This window comes from Parambassis ranga, chromosome 10 (assembly GCF_900634625.1).
Source record: "Parambassis ranga chromosome 10, fParRan2.1, whole genome shotgun sequence".
NCBI classification, from domain to species: Eukaryota; Metazoa; Chordata; class Actinopteri; family Ambassidae; genus Parambassis; species Parambassis ranga.
The window spans coordinates 15,552,333-15,569,415 of record NC_041031.1 but is presented as its reverse complement, the minus strand read 5'-3'; the positions used below and the strand labels follow the sequence as shown (position 1 = coordinate 15,569,415).

Below are 17,083 nucleotides of genomic sequence, written 5' to 3'. Positions count from 1 at the left end.
AGCTATGGCATACATCATGTGCTGCTAATCACAGACACACCCAACCCTCCAGTATTTATTTGTAAAGTAACTAAATTTAAATATTTGCCATAAGTAAATGTACACTTCCATACATTTGAATATATCAACATCTTTTAGGGGCTTAAAGAGGCACAATGCAAGTACATCCAGTCGGTGTCTAGTGTGACATGACTTGAATCACATGACATGACCTTCACAGACATCTGAACCAGTCTTACTCCCTTATGTGAGAGATTAGTTTCCTAATAAGGGAACATCTTCTGGATGAAGGAGATTCAACCTTCCAGTTAAAAAAGGCAGGCAGGCTGTGTTGGACCAAGACGTTATTTGTCCTGTTTATCCATTTGTAGCATATGTGTGTGTTGTGATTTTAGATTTAGATTTTCTCCTCTCCATTCAACCTTTCAAAGTTAACCTTTATAATGATGCCAAACAGGCACTTCCTGTTGTGGAAATATAGAGGACAAAGCGGCACAAAAATGGACGAAGCAGGCAATTAAATTATGTAAAGGACTCCTTATAAAATCCCCCACACTGTTTAAATTAGGCATTTTTGGGGTACTTATATTCTTTTTTTTATTTTTACTAGAGCTACACAGGGAAAATATTATTTTAATTTAAAATAATAAATCAGGATTAGCCAAAAAATCACAGTCCTGTCATTTTTGTTTTAATATGCAATCTTCTATTTCTTTTAATATTGATAAATTAATATTAAGCTTATCCAAGACATTTAACTTCAAAAAACAGGCTTCTTAATGTAACTTACATATACAAATATTCTATCAACAGGCTTATATTTAGCATATAGCTACAGTATGTATGCATCAAAAAGATAAGGATAATTAAGCTTTTAAGCACAGGTTCTATGGTCTTTACCCAGAGATCGTTTGCTTTACAGTGTGTTGTCCTTCCAGAACTTTGCATACGCCCAAACGACAAATAATGATTAAAGCATGAGGCGTATCTGCACAAAGACACCATCTGTTGTGACTCTTATTTCCGCAACTGCAATAAAAGCCTCAATGTGTTTTTGTATATCGAATTTCTCACATTTAGTGCCAACTTTTTTTCCAGGAAAAAAAAGAAACACTCCCTTTTGTTCCAATCTAGAAAAAAAAAGAAAAATGGTGTGAAATGTGGAACAGGGCTGATGGTTGGGGTCAGATTTTCCACATCCAGCCCTCCTCCTGTGGTAAATAGAGCAAAAAGGAAACGCACCTGTCATGGAAAACGTGGAGAGAGAGGCGCTAAACTTTCCTCATCTTCCGGGACGTGGAACTCCTGTCGTGCACAACCAGAGGAGGAGGAAGAAGAGGAGGAGGAGGAACGAATATGATCACTGACGTGAAGAGGAAGAAGAGGAGTGAGTGAAGTTGTTTATAGTCGCACTGCCGCAAAGATGAGGCGAGCTTAAATGTCGTTGATCGTGTTTGTTGTTGTCGGTCAGAAATACAGGGACACAAACCGAGCGGCGGCTGCAGCGACGCGTCCTGTTCACCAACAGGTGTGTAAGTCTGTCTGTGTGTGTGTGATTTTCTCTAACTTACTGACGAATGAAATGACTGTCGACTTTATAAATACACACTAACTGGATTGTTTCTGATTTGTTGAAGTAAAGTTAGCTTACAGCTCTCGGCTGATTTTAGCTGATAGCTAAACTATCACAAGGTTCCACAGAGACCTGTCACCGCGGATTGATCTGTTATTGTCTGCACTAGATGAAGCTGCCATCATGTTTTCTTACGTCATGTAAATCCCTCTTTTTTAAATAGTTTTTAAGAGTGTCCAGCTCTGTCATCTGCTGCAGACATACTCTTGTTCTGTGCACCATTTCCTTGAAGGTTATGTTTAACCTGAATGGAAAAGTTGCCTTTCAGGTATTCTTGAACCCTGCATGGCTCCTGGTATTCAAACAATGAGGAAAAAGTTGTCAGGTTTTGCATGTAGCTGTGCCACCGCCTGGCTCTATACTTCAGTATCAGAGTTTCTGATGGGAAGCTGACTGATGACAAACAAATAGAACTCCACCCGGACTCTGTGTATCCTTAGAGGGTGGGAACCCGACATGGTAACTGAAGTTCATGTTGTTTCTGCCTGTCCCTCTCAAAACAACCTTTCACCCTGGCAGAAGATATGTGAGGGACTTTTTAATCCTTTCCTGACCTGGTTCTTTTTAGTCATTTGTCATTTTTGGAAAGCTCAGTTCAGCCTGGCGCTGGTTCCTGCGCTCTTGTGGAATGGAAAACACGCCTAATGGATTTATCGGGATTCCCAAAGAGGCTGTAGATTGTCTGCACAGGGATTTAGATAATCTAATGATGTGCTTGGTTGATTTTTTGGCTTCTCACGATTGAGGCACCTACAACAGTAAAACATGGCAGCAACAGGAAGAGAGGAACTCGTCATCACTCAGTCTTCCACTAATCATTAGAATAGGACCAAAAACAGCCTCTGCCTGTCTGTAACATTACCACCGGGCATCCTGTTTTCACTGCAGAGCTCTGGTCAGGCTCCCCCACAGAAGCTCATGGCAGAAGTTTGTGTCAACTCCTCACGTTTCTGCTCTGTCCTTGGGTCTTGTTGTGACAGGGCTGAGCCACTTCACTGTACTAAGGGTTCATCGTTAACAGCATAATGCCGGAGGCTGTTGACATGATCAACCTGGGCTTCCTGTCCGACTCTGAGCGGGAGCTGATCCTGGAGGTTCTGCAACGGGACGAGGAGCTGAGGCAGGCTGAGGAGCAGCGCGTGAGGTGAGCTTATCTTTCTCACTGTGCTGCTAATGGAGGGCCACAGCATGTAAAGTGAATGAGCTCAGTATCTGGCTGAAAAACCTGGCATCAGATTGACTGTGGTTGAATGTGATGACTTTTTGTTGTACTTTGTCCTCTTGAATAGCCTCTGGCATGGTGTCAGCCCACCTTCTCTCCTAAAGTACACACACAGGACAGTTTGGGTGGTGTTGTAAAGGATGACAGCGTCACATGAACTTGTATTATTTAATTTAAGCATAAATCAAGCAAAACAACAGCTGGAAAAGGAAATATTTGTAAACATTCCTCAAACCGCAGAAGCAAAAGAAAGTACCCACTACCCAGCCTTTGTTACTGGGTTGAGAAGTCAAAGTCAAAGCTGCACTCGAAGTCATGTTATAAAGATATATTATATCTTATCTGGATTTTAAGATTTTTGTGTTGCAGTGTGTGCTGCTCTGTTGCAGAGCTGGCTGATAATTTTTTGTTGAGTTGTGATACGATCACATTACAAGATAAAATTTGAGCAGAATGTCACTTTTCCTGTCTTTTTTCACTTAAGACAATCAACAAACGGCTTAACAGAAAAGCAACAACACACTTTAAACTCCTTAATGTTGACGACATGTTTTTTTGTCACAGGAAGTTGAAGACAGAGCTGCTGGATGTTAGGAGGAAAGGAGCTAAACGTGGCAGTGGAAGATACAGCCAGCGTGTTTGTGGACGATGCCTGGAGCCTATAAGTCGGCTGTCTGTTTTTAACAGCCAGTGTAAGCTATGCAATCACAACGTGTGCTGCAACTGCCGAACGGTCCTGCCGAACGGATCCTGGCTGTGCAACGTCTGCACAAAAGAAGCGTAAGAGACATTTTATGCATCGTCTCCCTGATCACGAGGGAAACAGACATGTTTTTTTACTGATGGAGTGTCATTTGTTTACATTGGATTCTAGAGATTTAAAGAAAAGGACAGGTGATTGGTTCTACGATCAAAAGGTCAACCGTTTCTCTTCAACGCCGGGACATGACATAGTGAGGGTCTCGCTGAAAAAGAACCCGCTGGGTAAGTACAGGAACAGGAAGTAGATATCAACTGTTCATCTAGGAATGTTAACAGCACTCAGTTTACTCATGGTCACTGCAGTGTTTTTCCAGTTCAACAGTAAAAGGAAGCTGAAAACCTGCAGTAAAACTCATTGTAATTTAATTTGTTTTGCATTCTAGTTAAAAAACGAGAGACAACAGGAGAAATTCTCTTGAGAAGTACTGAAATGAAGCCAAACCCTCCCAGTCCCAGGCCCAATCCAGTGCCTCAGCCCAGGCAGAAAAAACAGATGGTGAACAAAAGGTGTGAAACTGTTTACATCACTTTGAAAAAATAATGTAACACAGATTAAAACAATATCGTAACTCCATTTCATTCAAGTGAGAATTCAGTGTCCATCGCTTCACGGGAATCATTTGAATCAAAAGACGACGTGTGGTCGAAGCCGGCTCGCAGCGACACTGAGTCTGCAGAAAATGCCAGTATAACCAGCAGCAAAGCTGAGACTGAGTCTGGACGTGGGACCCCCGAGCAACAAAGGTAAACTCACATCACTGAGTAACATTTCAGACAGGAAATGCAGCATAGCCCTCCTCCCCCACACGTGGTTTCAAGCAATCTTAACATCTTGTTCGAGGCTGTAAAGACAAAAGCTTAGTCACACCAGTTTGAATAGAGAGTCATGGTATAGCTCATTAAAAAAGCGATCACAAATATTGTCACCCCTGCATCACAGACTAAAAGTTTCTGGATTTATGTGAAATGTGAAAAGTTTAGCTGAAATTCACTTTGTCACTCAGGGGAGACCACTCGGCTCGGTCCAGCCCAGCAGGATCCAGTGTTTCCAGTCTGACTGTGCCAGTCAAAGCAGATATTATCAGCACTGAAGGCACCAACACTGTAAGATTTTCAAATATGTGCTTAATTTATTGTATCTTTGTCTTCTCTGACTGTATTCTTCTTTTTTCTCTGACTTTAGCCTGCTGAAGTAAAACTAGCCAGACCAAGCCCAGAGCTGGATGTCGACAGACTCTTCAAAAAGAGCATCAGAAGAGCCCCGAAACCTCAAGGTTCATTATTCATGATCATGTGCTGTAAAGAGAGAGAGAAAAAATGTCTGTGTGTAATTTCTGTATGTTTATTATAGGGTATGTCTCAACGCTGGACCTGCGTGATGAATGTGACACAGCAAAGACCTCAATGGGCAAGAGGAGCCACTCTGTACCAGGCTTAGACATACAGGTAAAATATTCAGTCTCATACTGTCATTCATCTCATCAACTTAAAGGGTCTGACTTTGAACATTGTCTGCTTCTGAGCCAGAGTTGTTCCCGATGAGTTATGTTCCACTTTTGAGAAATCTCAGTTCTACCAGGTCAAGGGTTTAAGCAGTTGTGGTAATAAGAGCAAGGTAATTGGTGGTTTCCTTGTAGACAAACGTGACAGTCAAGGATGAAAAAAGATTAAATCTAAACTAGTTGTACGATCTGACACCCGCTCACAACGTGGCTCAAAACTCTTCGGACTGGTGACTTTAAACAGTAAAAGTCTGGCTGTAGAGGGAGACAACGATGCACATATTCAGACCGTGTCTCGTGGGAGACATTCATAAATAGTTGAGTAACAAATGAAACGGAACTAAAAGAAGGGGACAATATGTCACCGTCGCAGCTGGGGAATCACTGTGGAGTGGGTGTGACTGTCAAATCCTTCTGCTTGGGAAAGCCACAGTTGGACTCAAGGGGCAACCTAACATGAGAAAGACAGTTATTTGTTGAACAGCTGTCTTAGACTACATATAAGATTGGTATGGTATTTTCCTAATACCGGAAATGCATCGTTAACATTGCAAATGTAAAAATGCCCTCTGTGTATTTGTGATAAGCCTGCTAAACATTGTATCATGATGCTGCAGGAAGGTGAAGAGGAGGAGGAAGACATCGACAGCCTGGTTAGCTTTCATAAAAGAACAATGGCCTCGAGTCCCTCCAGTCTTGGCAGCTCAAGGGTAAAGTATTGACATTTCTCGCAGGTCGCAAAAGCTTTCTGAAGAAGCTCTTAGAAGAGCAGACTCTCACTGCTACGCCTCTCACAACAGAGCTGAGGTTAGCTAATCTGAACGAGCATCTATATCATCAGGATATCCTATATTAGCTAGGAAGTGATGTGCAAAACAACCCAAGTGTTGCTATGGTTACCAAAGTCTGTGGGGCTCAGGCTAACGTGAAGCTCATGTTTGTCTGGATTTAGTTATTGACAGAACTGATCATCTCTGTTCCTTGCCTGCTCTGTCTTTGTTAACTTTTTTCCTTTTTGACTTTTCAAACTGGTTGGTGCAGCATTTCAGGAAATACCTGTCCATTTATTATCTGAAAGTCAACATCACAAATAGAGAAAATGTTAATGATTATTTATTCATGTCTGTTTGCATAGAACACTCTGGGTAGCTTGATGAGTATCTACAGCGAAGCTGGAGATTTTGACAGTGTGGAGGTGAGCGGAGATGTTGTCTTCTCCGTTCACTACGACGAAAACACAAAGAGCCTCCAGGTCTTCATCAAGGAGTGCCATGAGCTGGCCTACGGCGACACATCACGACGGCTTTCCAACCCGTAAATATGAAAAAAACAAACTTAAACTTTGGCCTCCCCAGCAGTGCAGTGTGCTTTCATAAGGAGCCACATTTTTCTACTGCACACACACTCTGGGTGATGTTAACACTGCTTTGATCAGTGTAGATAAAACCTCGCTGTGTTTACAGAGTCTTGATAGTAGCATCCCAGTGATGATTAGCAGAGCTTCACAGGAAATTGAATGTAAACGGAGATATTTTTTCTCAGCATTTGGAGAGGAAAGGCAGGATGCCAGTGGCTGTGGCTGGAGTGGAGGCTTGACACATTTTTCTGTTTCTGTGTTTCAGGTATGTCAAATGTTATCTACTCCCCGACAAATCTCGCCAGAGTAAAAGGAAGACCAGCATCAAGAGGAACACTGTCAACCCCATCTACAATGAAACATTAAAGGTGATGGTTTATAGCCAGTGTAATAGTAGAGTACGTATTTCAACTAATTTTGTGTGTGTCCTCAACTCTTACATATTCACATTTTAAAACCTGGCAGTGTTAACCTTTCAGCGGTAGCCTACTTTGGCCTATCAACACAATAATAAAAGCAATCAGAGTCTGGTAAAATGCTTTTTGAACCTCCAACACACCAATGCATTCTTCGTCACTATTGTTTTTGTCTGACTAATCACGCGCCAGCAGCACACAAGGCGCGCAGGCGACAGATAACAACCAATCAGAACCAATAATATGAACCAATCAGAAGCCTACCGGTGTGCAGCTTGCTGCTTTGGAGAGAGGGAGAGAGGATGCTGTCAAAAGAATATTCACTAAATCACTCTTTTGTGAAAGTTGTTCAAATCAAATGTAATTGAAATTGTAACCATGGACGTTTCCAAAAGAAACTGTAATGTAGTTACATACTTTTCTCCAGTAATGTAACTCATTTTAATGACGTTCATTTTGTAATCAAATTATGTAACTGTTACTTGTAATTAGTTACTTCCCAAACTGTTTATAGCTGCCACCTCTCTGCTGTAGACTTTGTCCTGTTGACTTAATGACACTGTTTCATTAGTGACCTTGCGCCGTGCCTGCTGCAAATAATGACCACACCTACAGAGACCTTGATATTGATATTGACAGTGTAGATTAGAATAGCTGTCAAATATTGATTTTGGTCTAGGCTTCCAGTAGATAATATAGAGTCAGCTTAAACTAAAAGAATTCATTTGTAACACATAATGCTTTTGTAATTCTGTAAAACCTTTGAATTGTCTTTATCAGAACCGAGGCAGGCCTTTGACTATCACATCTTTTCCCTTGTGTGACTAGTACTCCATCAACCGCTCTAAGCTCATCATGCGATCCTTGTTGATATCAGTCTGGCATCATGGCCGCCTTAGCCGCAACGCCTTCCTGGGAGAGGTGGAGATCGCTTTGGACTGCAGAGACCTTGGTTCTCCACAGGAGGACTGTGTGGTTCTCATGTCAAAGGTAGATGTGAGACAGATTTTTTTTTCCTTTTGTTGTTTCATCTTTGCTGTTGACTGGCTTCAGGTTTCTTGTGCGTCTCTTAAACAGGCAGCCTCTGTTGTGCCGACTTCAGCCTTTGCTCAGTACAAGGGTGAGTTGGTGATATCTTTGAAGTACATCACACCTAAAAAGTCAACAGCTGTGAAAATCAAAGGTAAGAAAGTACAATAAGAAAGTTACATTTTAAGTACACTTTGCCTGAAAATTCTCAAAGTCTCTACATCTTCTCCTTATTCAGGCAATAAAGCAGCGTCTGAGGAGAGCGGAGAGCTGCATGTCCTAATTAAGGAGGCAAAGAATTTGATAGCAATGAAACCAGGAGGCACATCAGACAGCTTTGTGAAAGGGTTTGTGATGCTGCGTTCACTTTTTAAGGTTCGGTTTTACAGTTATTTGTTTTATTTAAACTAACGCGTTTGTGGTTCTGTAGGTACCTCTTTCCAACTCAGTCAAAGACCACAAAGAGGAAGACTTCTGTAGTGAAGAAGAACCTGAACCCCCACTATAACCACACATTTGTGTATAAGGAGGTGACTCTGGAGCAGCTGCAGAGGATGTGCCTGGAGCTGACTGTGTGGGACAAAGAGGCCATGATGAGCAATGAATTCCTGGGAGGAGTCTGCCTCAGCGCCGGCCAAGGTAACTAGCAATACTCAATACAATACAATACATTTTTGCAAGGGTTTCTCCTTGTTAGCTTATGTGTTTGAGATTATGTAAGGCCTAGTTATCTTAGTGTGGACCTTTTGACCTCAGGGCGTTTCCTTTTTAGGCAGTTTATGTTTTAAATACCATAGGGAGTGAATGTCTTAAGATAAGTGAAGTGTAAGATTACCACCGTTTTTAGAACAAAATTCCCTCTTTGTGTTACTAATCCAAACACAAAGGCTTCAAAATCAGGCTTCTATTAAGAAAGGCTCAGTGGAGGTCACTGTAAAACAGCGAGCCATGATGGCCTTAGAGTTATTGTGGCATCAAAAATACTTGTGTACATGTGAGCTGTTCGTCAGCCAGTATAAACAAAAAAAGTAATTACAGTACATTCACTGTCAATGTAGGCTTGTTCTAAAACAGACTTAAAAATTGTAATTGCATCTTTCTCAAATACAGTGTTCTATTATTGGTTTGAGCAGGAAACAGTGGGTGTAACAGCAAAACATGAAGAAGATTAAGGCCCAACAAGGCTTCCATGTTTTTCCCTTCCTTTGTCAAAATTAAGGGAATTTGCCATCCGTAATAATAACAGCTCTAATTCTGCTGTGTAATCTCCACCCCTGCAGGCACTGTAAAAATAGGAAAAGAGGAAGTGGAGTTGAACTCTGTGGGAGAGGAGGTCAGTCTCTGGCAGAAGATGATGCAGTACCCTGACTCGTGGGCAGAGGGCACTCTTCCACTGCGCTCCACCATGGGAAAGGAGAAGGGCAAATAAGGATAGCACAGGCCTGGACCCTTGAAAAAAACTGAGACTGAAGCAAGGAGGAGGTGCATCCCTCACAGACCAACATGAGACCGACTTCTTTTTTAAACGAAGTGAGTGGTCTCAGCTCACACTGACTGCATGCAGGTGTTACTGAAGAACATGTGCCAAAGCATCACAACACTAGATATATATATTTACTAGCATTGATACAGTCACTTTATTACTTTTTTAATATATTAGGCTGTAGATACTATTGCAATTTAAACACATGCACAGCACTTAAGTGTCTTTGTCACCTTTTTATTGTGTACAGAAATACAATGAATATATACAAAACAGTTATTATTATTATTATAAATCTCATACAAAATGTCTGTTGTTGAATCCAACAAAAATATTCTCAGTTTAATTCATACTGTTATATTTTACATTAATACTGTCAAAGTTAAGTGTATATATTTTGTAGATCTTGAATTAAAGCCCTTATGGAAATGGTTAAATTAACCTGTTTTAATGTAGATTTTAACATTGAACTGATCAACAGAATGATCTGAGTCACATTTACCTTGAATGTTCTCACAAATAAAAATGAATAAACCTCTATATATTTGTATGCTTGACTGGTCTGCATTAACCCTAGTGTCTGTAATGAGCTGATGATTTTCACTCAGAGGTCTGATTGTTAGCAGAGGTTGTTTATAAAGAGACATTCACATTATGCATCCAAGCCAACTTTATGTTATGATTTACATGTGGTGCTGGTGTGTTTTACCCACAGTTTTATGAGCATTTTATTCTGTTGTATCCATTTTCAAACAGCAAACAGTGCTTGTACTTCAGTGTCATATCGTGATCACATTTGAATGTGAGGAACAGCCGTCTTTTCCTCTTTTCCCTGCAGATACTATTTTTGGTTTCTGGTTGGTGTGTCCTTCCTCATCATGTGTTCAGTTTATTGCTGTGGCAACCGGTGAGGTTGATGAAGTTAGTCACAGAAATCTCTGTGGAGCTCCAGCCTCTCTCGCTCCTCTTCATCCAGCAGGAAGCTGTCGATGTACGAGTACAGCTCGTCCGACCCCATCGGCGTAATGAAGCGCTCACGGTCCAGTCCGAGCTTATCGAGCAACACCATGCTGAAGTAAGATCTGGAGATTCTGAATACTTGTCTGTAGGAAAACACAATAAGAGCAATGAGATAGTTAAATTGTCAGTCACCTGTCATACTTAAAAATAGCTTTACTTAATGTTTTTACACTTTTTCCATTGTTATTAGATTAGTTTAATCTGAATTCCACTGGCTTCTCTGACTTTGTGAACCCCTTTCTTTTTTCTGCTTTAAAGCATCCCTGAGTGCTTTGTGCTTCATTTAGAATGTGCCTCAGCAGATCTCGGGTAACTGTGGGATTCATATGTCAGTGGAGAGACTGGAGGAGAGTTTCCAGTCTGGAAAAAATGAGCAGTGCCCCAACCTCACACTGCAGATTTGTTGGAAAAATTCTTTATCTGTGCCTTTTCTCAGATGAATTACCCTTTTTGTTTCTGTGTCTGTTTTGGGTGCAAACCTTTGGACTCATTGATTCTCAGGGAAGTCAAGTCCAGATGTTTACTATTGATGTTTTGTTGGAATTCCATTGCATGATTGTGTTGCTATGTTTAGCTCTTTAATCTTTGTAGATGCTTTTTTTCCTTTTAAAGTCAAACTAACAGAGGCTTCCTTTTATTAGCAGACTCCTGACTCTTCAAGAGTGAAGAAAACTTACCTACTCCTTACTGTTAATGAGAATGTGAGTCATATGAAGCTATTTCTGGATAGAAGTTTCCCACACAGCTGAAAAACTACATGGTGAAGTATCTCACCTCAAACCCTCAATGACTTCAGATGAAAGCTGACTTTCTTTAATGCGGCCCGTCTCACGAGGTGGGGAGCCCAGCAGCTCGATGACAGTTACATGCCTCAGATCTAATCCGCAGTCTGATTTCTGGTGAAGACAATGAAAACAGTTTTTAGGGTTTTTGTTGTTCATTTAGCTGCTTCAGTCGCCCGCAGCAAACAGTGTTCTTACTTGTGTCATGATGTTCTGTAGCTGGTAGTCTGGGTCGGATATGTTTGGTGCAGACACGATCAGCAGCCTCCTTTTTTCATAGAACTGATCCAGGAGAGCAGACGCTGTCTTTACATCAGATTTAATCTCCATGGCTGCAAACACAAAGGTCAAAATTACATCTGGATTTACATTCGAAAACAGAACTGATCAAATTGGTGACCAGGAAGCTGGCTGCAGATGGCCATATGTGTCACTTAATATCACCTTTAAATAATTTTTTAAAATCCAAAAGAGCTTAAATAAGTGATTTCCTCACAGGGAAAAAAAAATAAAGACAAATATATGCAGCATATGGAGTTCTCACGCGTGCACTCAGCAGGGCCTTCACTCCAGTTGCGGTTGAACTGGCAGACGCGACTTGATACCCCCCTTCGTTCATATCCTCCGTCACAGTGGTATTCGCACGCTGCACCGTAGTTGTTCTCATCAGAGGAGCAGCTGAGGTACCCATGCAGAGGTGCAGGTAGTTCTGAACATCTTCTCACTGGATGGAAAGAAAATAATCCAGTACAGCCATAATAATGGATTCAAATACGTTTTGATAAATCAATGTCTGGCTGCTTACCCTCCACACGTACAATAAACTTGCAGGCAGCTCTGTTCCTGGCCTGATCGTACACTTTGTATCGGATAATGTGCAGTCCCTCTTTAAAGTCAGTGCCTGGCTCCTGACCCACTAATATCACACTGCAAAGTGACAACACTTAATATTTAATTTCCATTTTAACAGTGAACAGGAAAGGGAAGTGAAGGACATCAGTGACATACTCAAGTGATTTGTCAGCCGTGTCGGTTGCAGCAGGGGGGTCCCAGGTCACCCTGGCGGTAAGCTTACCGGGCTCGGCGACCTTGAGTCTGGATGGAGGACACTTGATCTTTGGAGGATCAGTGTCTGACATAAACAGATTAAAAACAACACTGGAGACATTAGAGGAAGGAAGTTCGCTGGCAACACTTTTCTAAAAATAAGCCTAACTGCTGCACTTACAATAATAGTGAAAGGCCACAGTTTGGATTCAGTCCAAAGAAGCAGGATGCTTGTTTTTGTGAGACTGTGAGGGACACATGGGGAGCCTGGCTTATGAGAAAGACTGATAGAAATCTAGGGGCCAGTGCAGGTAGACTGAATTGAAGCCTATGTTATGGCAGTAAATTAAAACTGTAGCTGACAGAGGTTGATCATGGACATCTGGCCATCTTTACTTGGATCTGTACCTGAACATGCTGGCTGCACTCCACTCCATGACCCCCCGTGCTGGCATGTGCGTGAGTGCTCCCCCTCGATGCGGTAGCCAGGGTCGCAGTTGAAGTCACACCTGGAGTCCACCACGAAGCCTTGAGTGCAGCTGTATCGCCCATGTGGAATGAGGGGCAGCACATGGCAACGCATCTCTGAGGGAGTTCAAAGAGTCACAGGAAGCCACAATTCAGCCTGTTCCACCAGTAAGTAAGGCAAGTACAATAAAAATCTAAAATCTCCACATACTGCGGCAGTAAGCAGTCCCAGACCAGCGGCGGTTGGCGAGGCACTGAATGGATCTTCTCCCAAGCAGCCGGTATCCTCGATCGCAGTTCATCTCACAGCGGGTGCCCAGCGTGCTCTTGTAGGCCCTGCCTCGAGGGGAGTGACAGGTCACCTCGCCATTGGTCAGACCCAGAGAGTGACACCAGTAAGGGTCTGTTAGAATAGATGGTGAAAACATTAACAAAAAATATGCAGTGCTGCTTGAAAGTTTGTTCATTTCTGCATAAATATGAACCCAATCAGTCCAAAAACAGTAACAGATATTTAAAGGGCAAAGAGGTGTTTTCAATCAATGGATGTCGGTGAGTGCCCTGTTTCACTTAGACAACAGTGATCAGTGTTTGTGGAGTGTGTATAATAACCAAGTCATTTCTGAGGATCTCATAGGAACAGTTGTTGCTGCTCATCAGGCTGGAAAAGGTTACACGATCAGCTTTTTGGACTTGTACAAATCCACAGACAGACAGATTGTGTACAAATAGAGAAAATTCACATCATGTAATAGGCCACAGTGCTAAGGTTAACCTGTAAGCAGCTAAAGTGAACAACCGTGGTGTGCATGGCAGAGCTGCAAGAAGAACACTGCCTGTCTGCAGTTTGATAACGATCATGCAGACACACCAGAGGCATGCTGGGAAAATATTCTGTGGACAGATGAGATGAGACCAGAATAGAATTATTTGGTTTCAATTAGAAGTCTGATGAGGAGAAAGAAAGACACTACATTCCAGTATGTGAACTCAGCCCGTCTATTAAACATGGTGGTGGTGGGACTGTGGTTTCTGGCCTGTTGAACTTGGATGGCTTGCCAGCACTGACGGTGTCAGACACCTGTGAGCTCCAGACACTGGGTCATGTAGCAAGACAACAACAACGACCACACGATTTGCTTCACAGAAGAACACACAGTTAATATTCTGAACTGAAAGTTCTGACATTAGACCAACTAAAATGTTGTAGAAGAACATGAAGTGAGTATTTCCTGTGAGGAAACCCCCAGCATCTGAGGCTGTAACTGTTCTGAAGAGTGGTTTAAAATTCCTCCAAGCCAAGCTTGTGATGAGTCTGATGCTCTTTGGTCCTGACATTCCTGTGTGTATTACTTTAACATGTACCTAAACATTTCTCCAGAAAGCTGCTCCTCATGTTGCTTCTGACCAGTGTTTTAATTTCATACACATATTATTACACAGCTTCTTATAGTAATGTTTTCCATACTCACTGTTGTAGTCTAGCTGAGGAGTGTCGTCTTCCTGTGTGAACTCATTGTAGCTGTCATAGACTGTGGTCCCAGAGCCAACTGAAACAACACAACACACACACACACACACAATAAGACATGTGGACCGAAAACAAACCGTTCATATGTTCAGATGAAGACACCATATCTCAGTCATACAGAGGATGCCAGACGTTTCCTCAGATGTCTTTCAGACTTCCTTTAACAAGTCCAGTAACATTCCAGTCTGGATTTCCTATCACTCTAATGGAAACTGCAGGTTTTAAACCTTTGAGCAGGATCGGGAAACATCTCACAAACACACCAAAGAAAAAAAAACCTTCAGACTTTTTATTGTATGTGTGTTTTCTGGCCTTTAGCTTGACCACACATTATGACACACATCATGTTTTCATTACTGCTCTTACTCATCACTTTCCATGTGACAAGCAGTGGCTCCTGTACTGCTCTTTCTGCACAATAATTCACTATTATCCCCCCCCCCCCTCTCTCTCTCTCTCTCTGCAGTTGTGGTTCAGGCACATTAGAGTTTCTAAGATCCCGAAAATGACTGCATGTTTACAGCTCTGTGCCAAACTTTCCAGCCTTGGCAGCTTCCACCCCCATCTCCTCTGTGCTCTGCTTCACTGACACACTCACTGCAGCCTCCACCAAATAAAGGTCACTTTAACACACATTGTATTAATAACGAAGCTTCATATTCAGCTTTCCCTCTGCACCGGAGGCTGCTGCAAACTGTTCCAGAGACATGTGTATTAAACCCGTCGTCAGCATTTTTTTCTCATAATGAGTCCAGTGTTCCACTCAGTAACACTTCCACAGACTAATCTCCCCCCCTCAATGAGGAAATAAACAAGCAAAGCTCTGAAGGCTTCAAGTAAAGACAGACATTACTTCAAGTGGCATGCACCATCATGCATATGGGGTTAACTAATTAAAAATCTGTCAATCTACAAGTTACTCTGTGATACAATACAAGAAAAAGTGTTCAGATATACTGTATTATCACAATTAAAACAGTTAAATCCACTATTGTTGCATGTGTCTTTAGAGTTTTTCCTGACACTTTATGACTAATGGTGCAGAATACCTCAACACTGACACACTGTGCATCAGACTGCTGAGACATGCTCACTGCGGGCAGAGCGAGTCCGTGCAGCAGGGGTGAGTCACACCACATGAAGGTGCCTCTAATGACAAAGCTGCAGCATCCTTTCAATCACTTCACACCATCACCCCTTGTGCTTCAGGGTGGAGCTCAGGTCACATTACCAATCAGTGCTAAGGCTCCTCAGTCAGCACTGACTGGAGCTGTCCTCAAACTACCCGACAAGAGGAGAGGAGCACCGAGCAGAAGGAGGGCAGCTCCGCCACATATGCAGCTAATTGTGAATCCATCCTGACTGGGGTTTGGCCATGTTGCATGTTGGGAGATGTTGTGAAAGGGAGCTCTTCATTCCTGATGGGAGGAGTGGGCTTCGTTTGTATTCACACAGTGATTGAGTTCAGAACATCTGCATCCAATACAAACCTTAGTTCTGCTGAGATGAAGGTATTTCCCAGCTGCAGGGCAGAAAGATGTTTCTATGACTGTCTCCAGCTTCTATTTTAATTAAATAATTCAATGCAACAAGGCACACACATGTTTTGTCTAGTAATAATTACATTGAAATTAAAGTTCTGGTGGGAAATGACTTCATTTTATTAAAAAAAATAACATTTTTACATAAGCAGTAAGCAGTTTTCTTGGTCACTTCCTAGTTATATGATGAATTGATTTTCCTCAGTATGAGAATTGGTTGAAATTGTGGGGTCAAATTTCTCTCCTAACTGGGAGCTGGTACTTCACATCAAATCAGTATTTCTACAGTACATAATATTTCCAGTGAACTTCATTTATTGGAGCACTGTTACCTCCCAATCAAAGGATCTTCTTCCTCCAGTTAAATGTCTTTTAATGTAATTAAATCACGTTCAGAGTTCACACACACGTAAACATGAACTCACCTGGGAACAGTAGGATGAGGACTGTCAGGGAGCAGCCGAGGAGCAGCATGTCACCGACGGAAGCCTGGACTGTCGAAATGTGTCGTTTTGTTGAGGTTCCAGAAGTTCTACACACACACAGACACACACAGAAAACAAATGAACACCCAGGAAAAGTTTACAGCTCCTCTTCAAACCGCAGCTCCGCACTTTCTGTGAAGAGGGTCCTTCCAGTCCAGCAGCAAAGACAGAAACCGCTTGGTGGCACCAGCGGACCTCTGATGTTTGTGTGTTTCCTCCCACTGCTGCATTAAACATGATGACACCCACCCCGTGGAGAAAAAGCCCAGCACACTGAAGACTGATGGTTATTATCAGGGCAGCTTATCTCATTTGTTCAGCTAGATGACACAGCTCCTCTGATTTATGCAGTGATCTTCTAAACAGTAGTTTATAAGTGCTGTCACTGTGAGCTGATGCAGTCGCTCACTTGTTGTCACTTCTGTAATATAAATTCTTCCATCTCCGCGCTGCTTGTTTGGACGCGTTATCTCGTGTAATTTGGTTAGAAAACATCTCGCCGGAAGTCTGCAACACTTAGAGCAGAAATTTAATTTGTAAGGGAAAAACACATCATCATCATCATCAGTCCTCATCATCATCATCATCAGTCCTCATCATCATCATCATCATCATCAGTCTTCATCCTAAATGATCTCCATGATCATTTTATTCAGTCAGGCTGTAGCTGATGAAATTCAGACCAAACACACCAACTGATGTGTCACATCATCACAACACGTCTACACGTAAAGACAGACTCAATGACACCGGAAGTCTAGCGGCTACTGTCAAAATAAAAGCTCACGTTTTGACACGTTTGGTA

General features: G+C 42.1%; 2 protein-coding genes across 2 annotated transcripts; one reads left to right on the top strand and one right to left on the bottom strand.

Annotated features, from left to right (window-relative positions):
- The first annotated feature begins 1,165 nt into the window (after positions 1-1,165).
- On the top strand, positions 1,166-9,942 carry sytl4 (synaptotagmin-like 4). The gene is made up of 18 exons (XM_028415906.1): positions 1,166-1,387; positions 1,472-1,528; positions 2,614-2,777; positions 3,420-3,635; positions 3,730-3,839; positions 4,001-4,124; positions 4,203-4,361; positions 4,622-4,721; positions 4,801-4,891; positions 4,969-5,063; positions 5,737-5,829; positions 6,255-6,433; positions 6,742-6,844; positions 7,721-7,882; positions 7,970-8,075; positions 8,160-8,268; positions 8,352-8,560; positions 9,202-9,942. The coding sequence occupies exons 3-18, from the start codon at positions 2,659-2,661 to the stop codon at positions 9,348-9,350; spliced, it is 2,124 nt and encodes a 707-aa protein (XP_028271707.1). The 5' UTR covers positions 1,166-1,387; positions 1,472-1,528; positions 2,614-2,658; the 3' UTR covers positions 9,351-9,942.
- Positions 9,903-16,479, bottom strand: srpx2 (sushi-repeat containing protein X-linked 2). Its single transcript, XM_028415907.1, has 11 exons — positions 16,408-16,479; positions 16,219-16,325; positions 14,194-14,271; positions 12,933-13,124; positions 12,662-12,838; positions 12,215-12,338; positions 12,012-12,133; positions 11,751-11,930; positions 11,405-11,538; positions 11,199-11,320; positions 9,903-10,507 (listed from the first exon to the last, which is right to left on the bottom strand). Exons 2-11 carry the CDS (start codon positions 16,265-16,267, stop codon positions 10,327-10,329), a joined length of 1,359 nt encoding a protein of 452 aa, XP_028271708.1. The 5' UTR covers positions 16,268-16,325; positions 16,408-16,479; the 3' UTR covers positions 9,903-10,326.
- Positions 16,480-17,083: the final 604 nt, after the last annotated feature.

Excerpts from the sequence above, each read along its gene's own strand:
- sytl4 (XM_028415906.1), top strand. The coding sequence starts at position 2,659 with ATGCCGGAGGCTGTTGACATGATCAACCTGGGCTTCCTGTCCGACTCT. Across the intron at positions 5,064-5,736 it reads TACCAGGCTTAGACATACAG|GAAGGTGAAGAGGAGGAGGA; the intron begins GTAAAATATTCA and ends ATGATGCTGCAG. Across the intron at positions 6,845-7,720 it reads TCTACAATGAAACATTAAAG|TACTCCATCAACCGCTCTAA; the intron begins GTGATGGTTTAT and ends TTGTGTGACTAG.
- srpx2 (XM_028415907.1), bottom strand. The coding sequence starts at position 16,267 with ATGCTGCTCCTCGGCTGCTCCCTGACAGTCCTCATCCTACTGTTCCCA. Across the intron at positions 13,125-14,193 it reads TCCTCAGCTAGACTACAACA|ACCCTTACTGGTGTCACTCT; the intron begins GTGAGTATGGAA and ends CTATTCTAACAG. Across the intron at positions 11,321-11,404 it reads TACAGAACATCATGACACAA|AAATCAGACTGCGGATTAGA; the intron begins GTAAGAACACTG and ends TGTCTTCACCAG.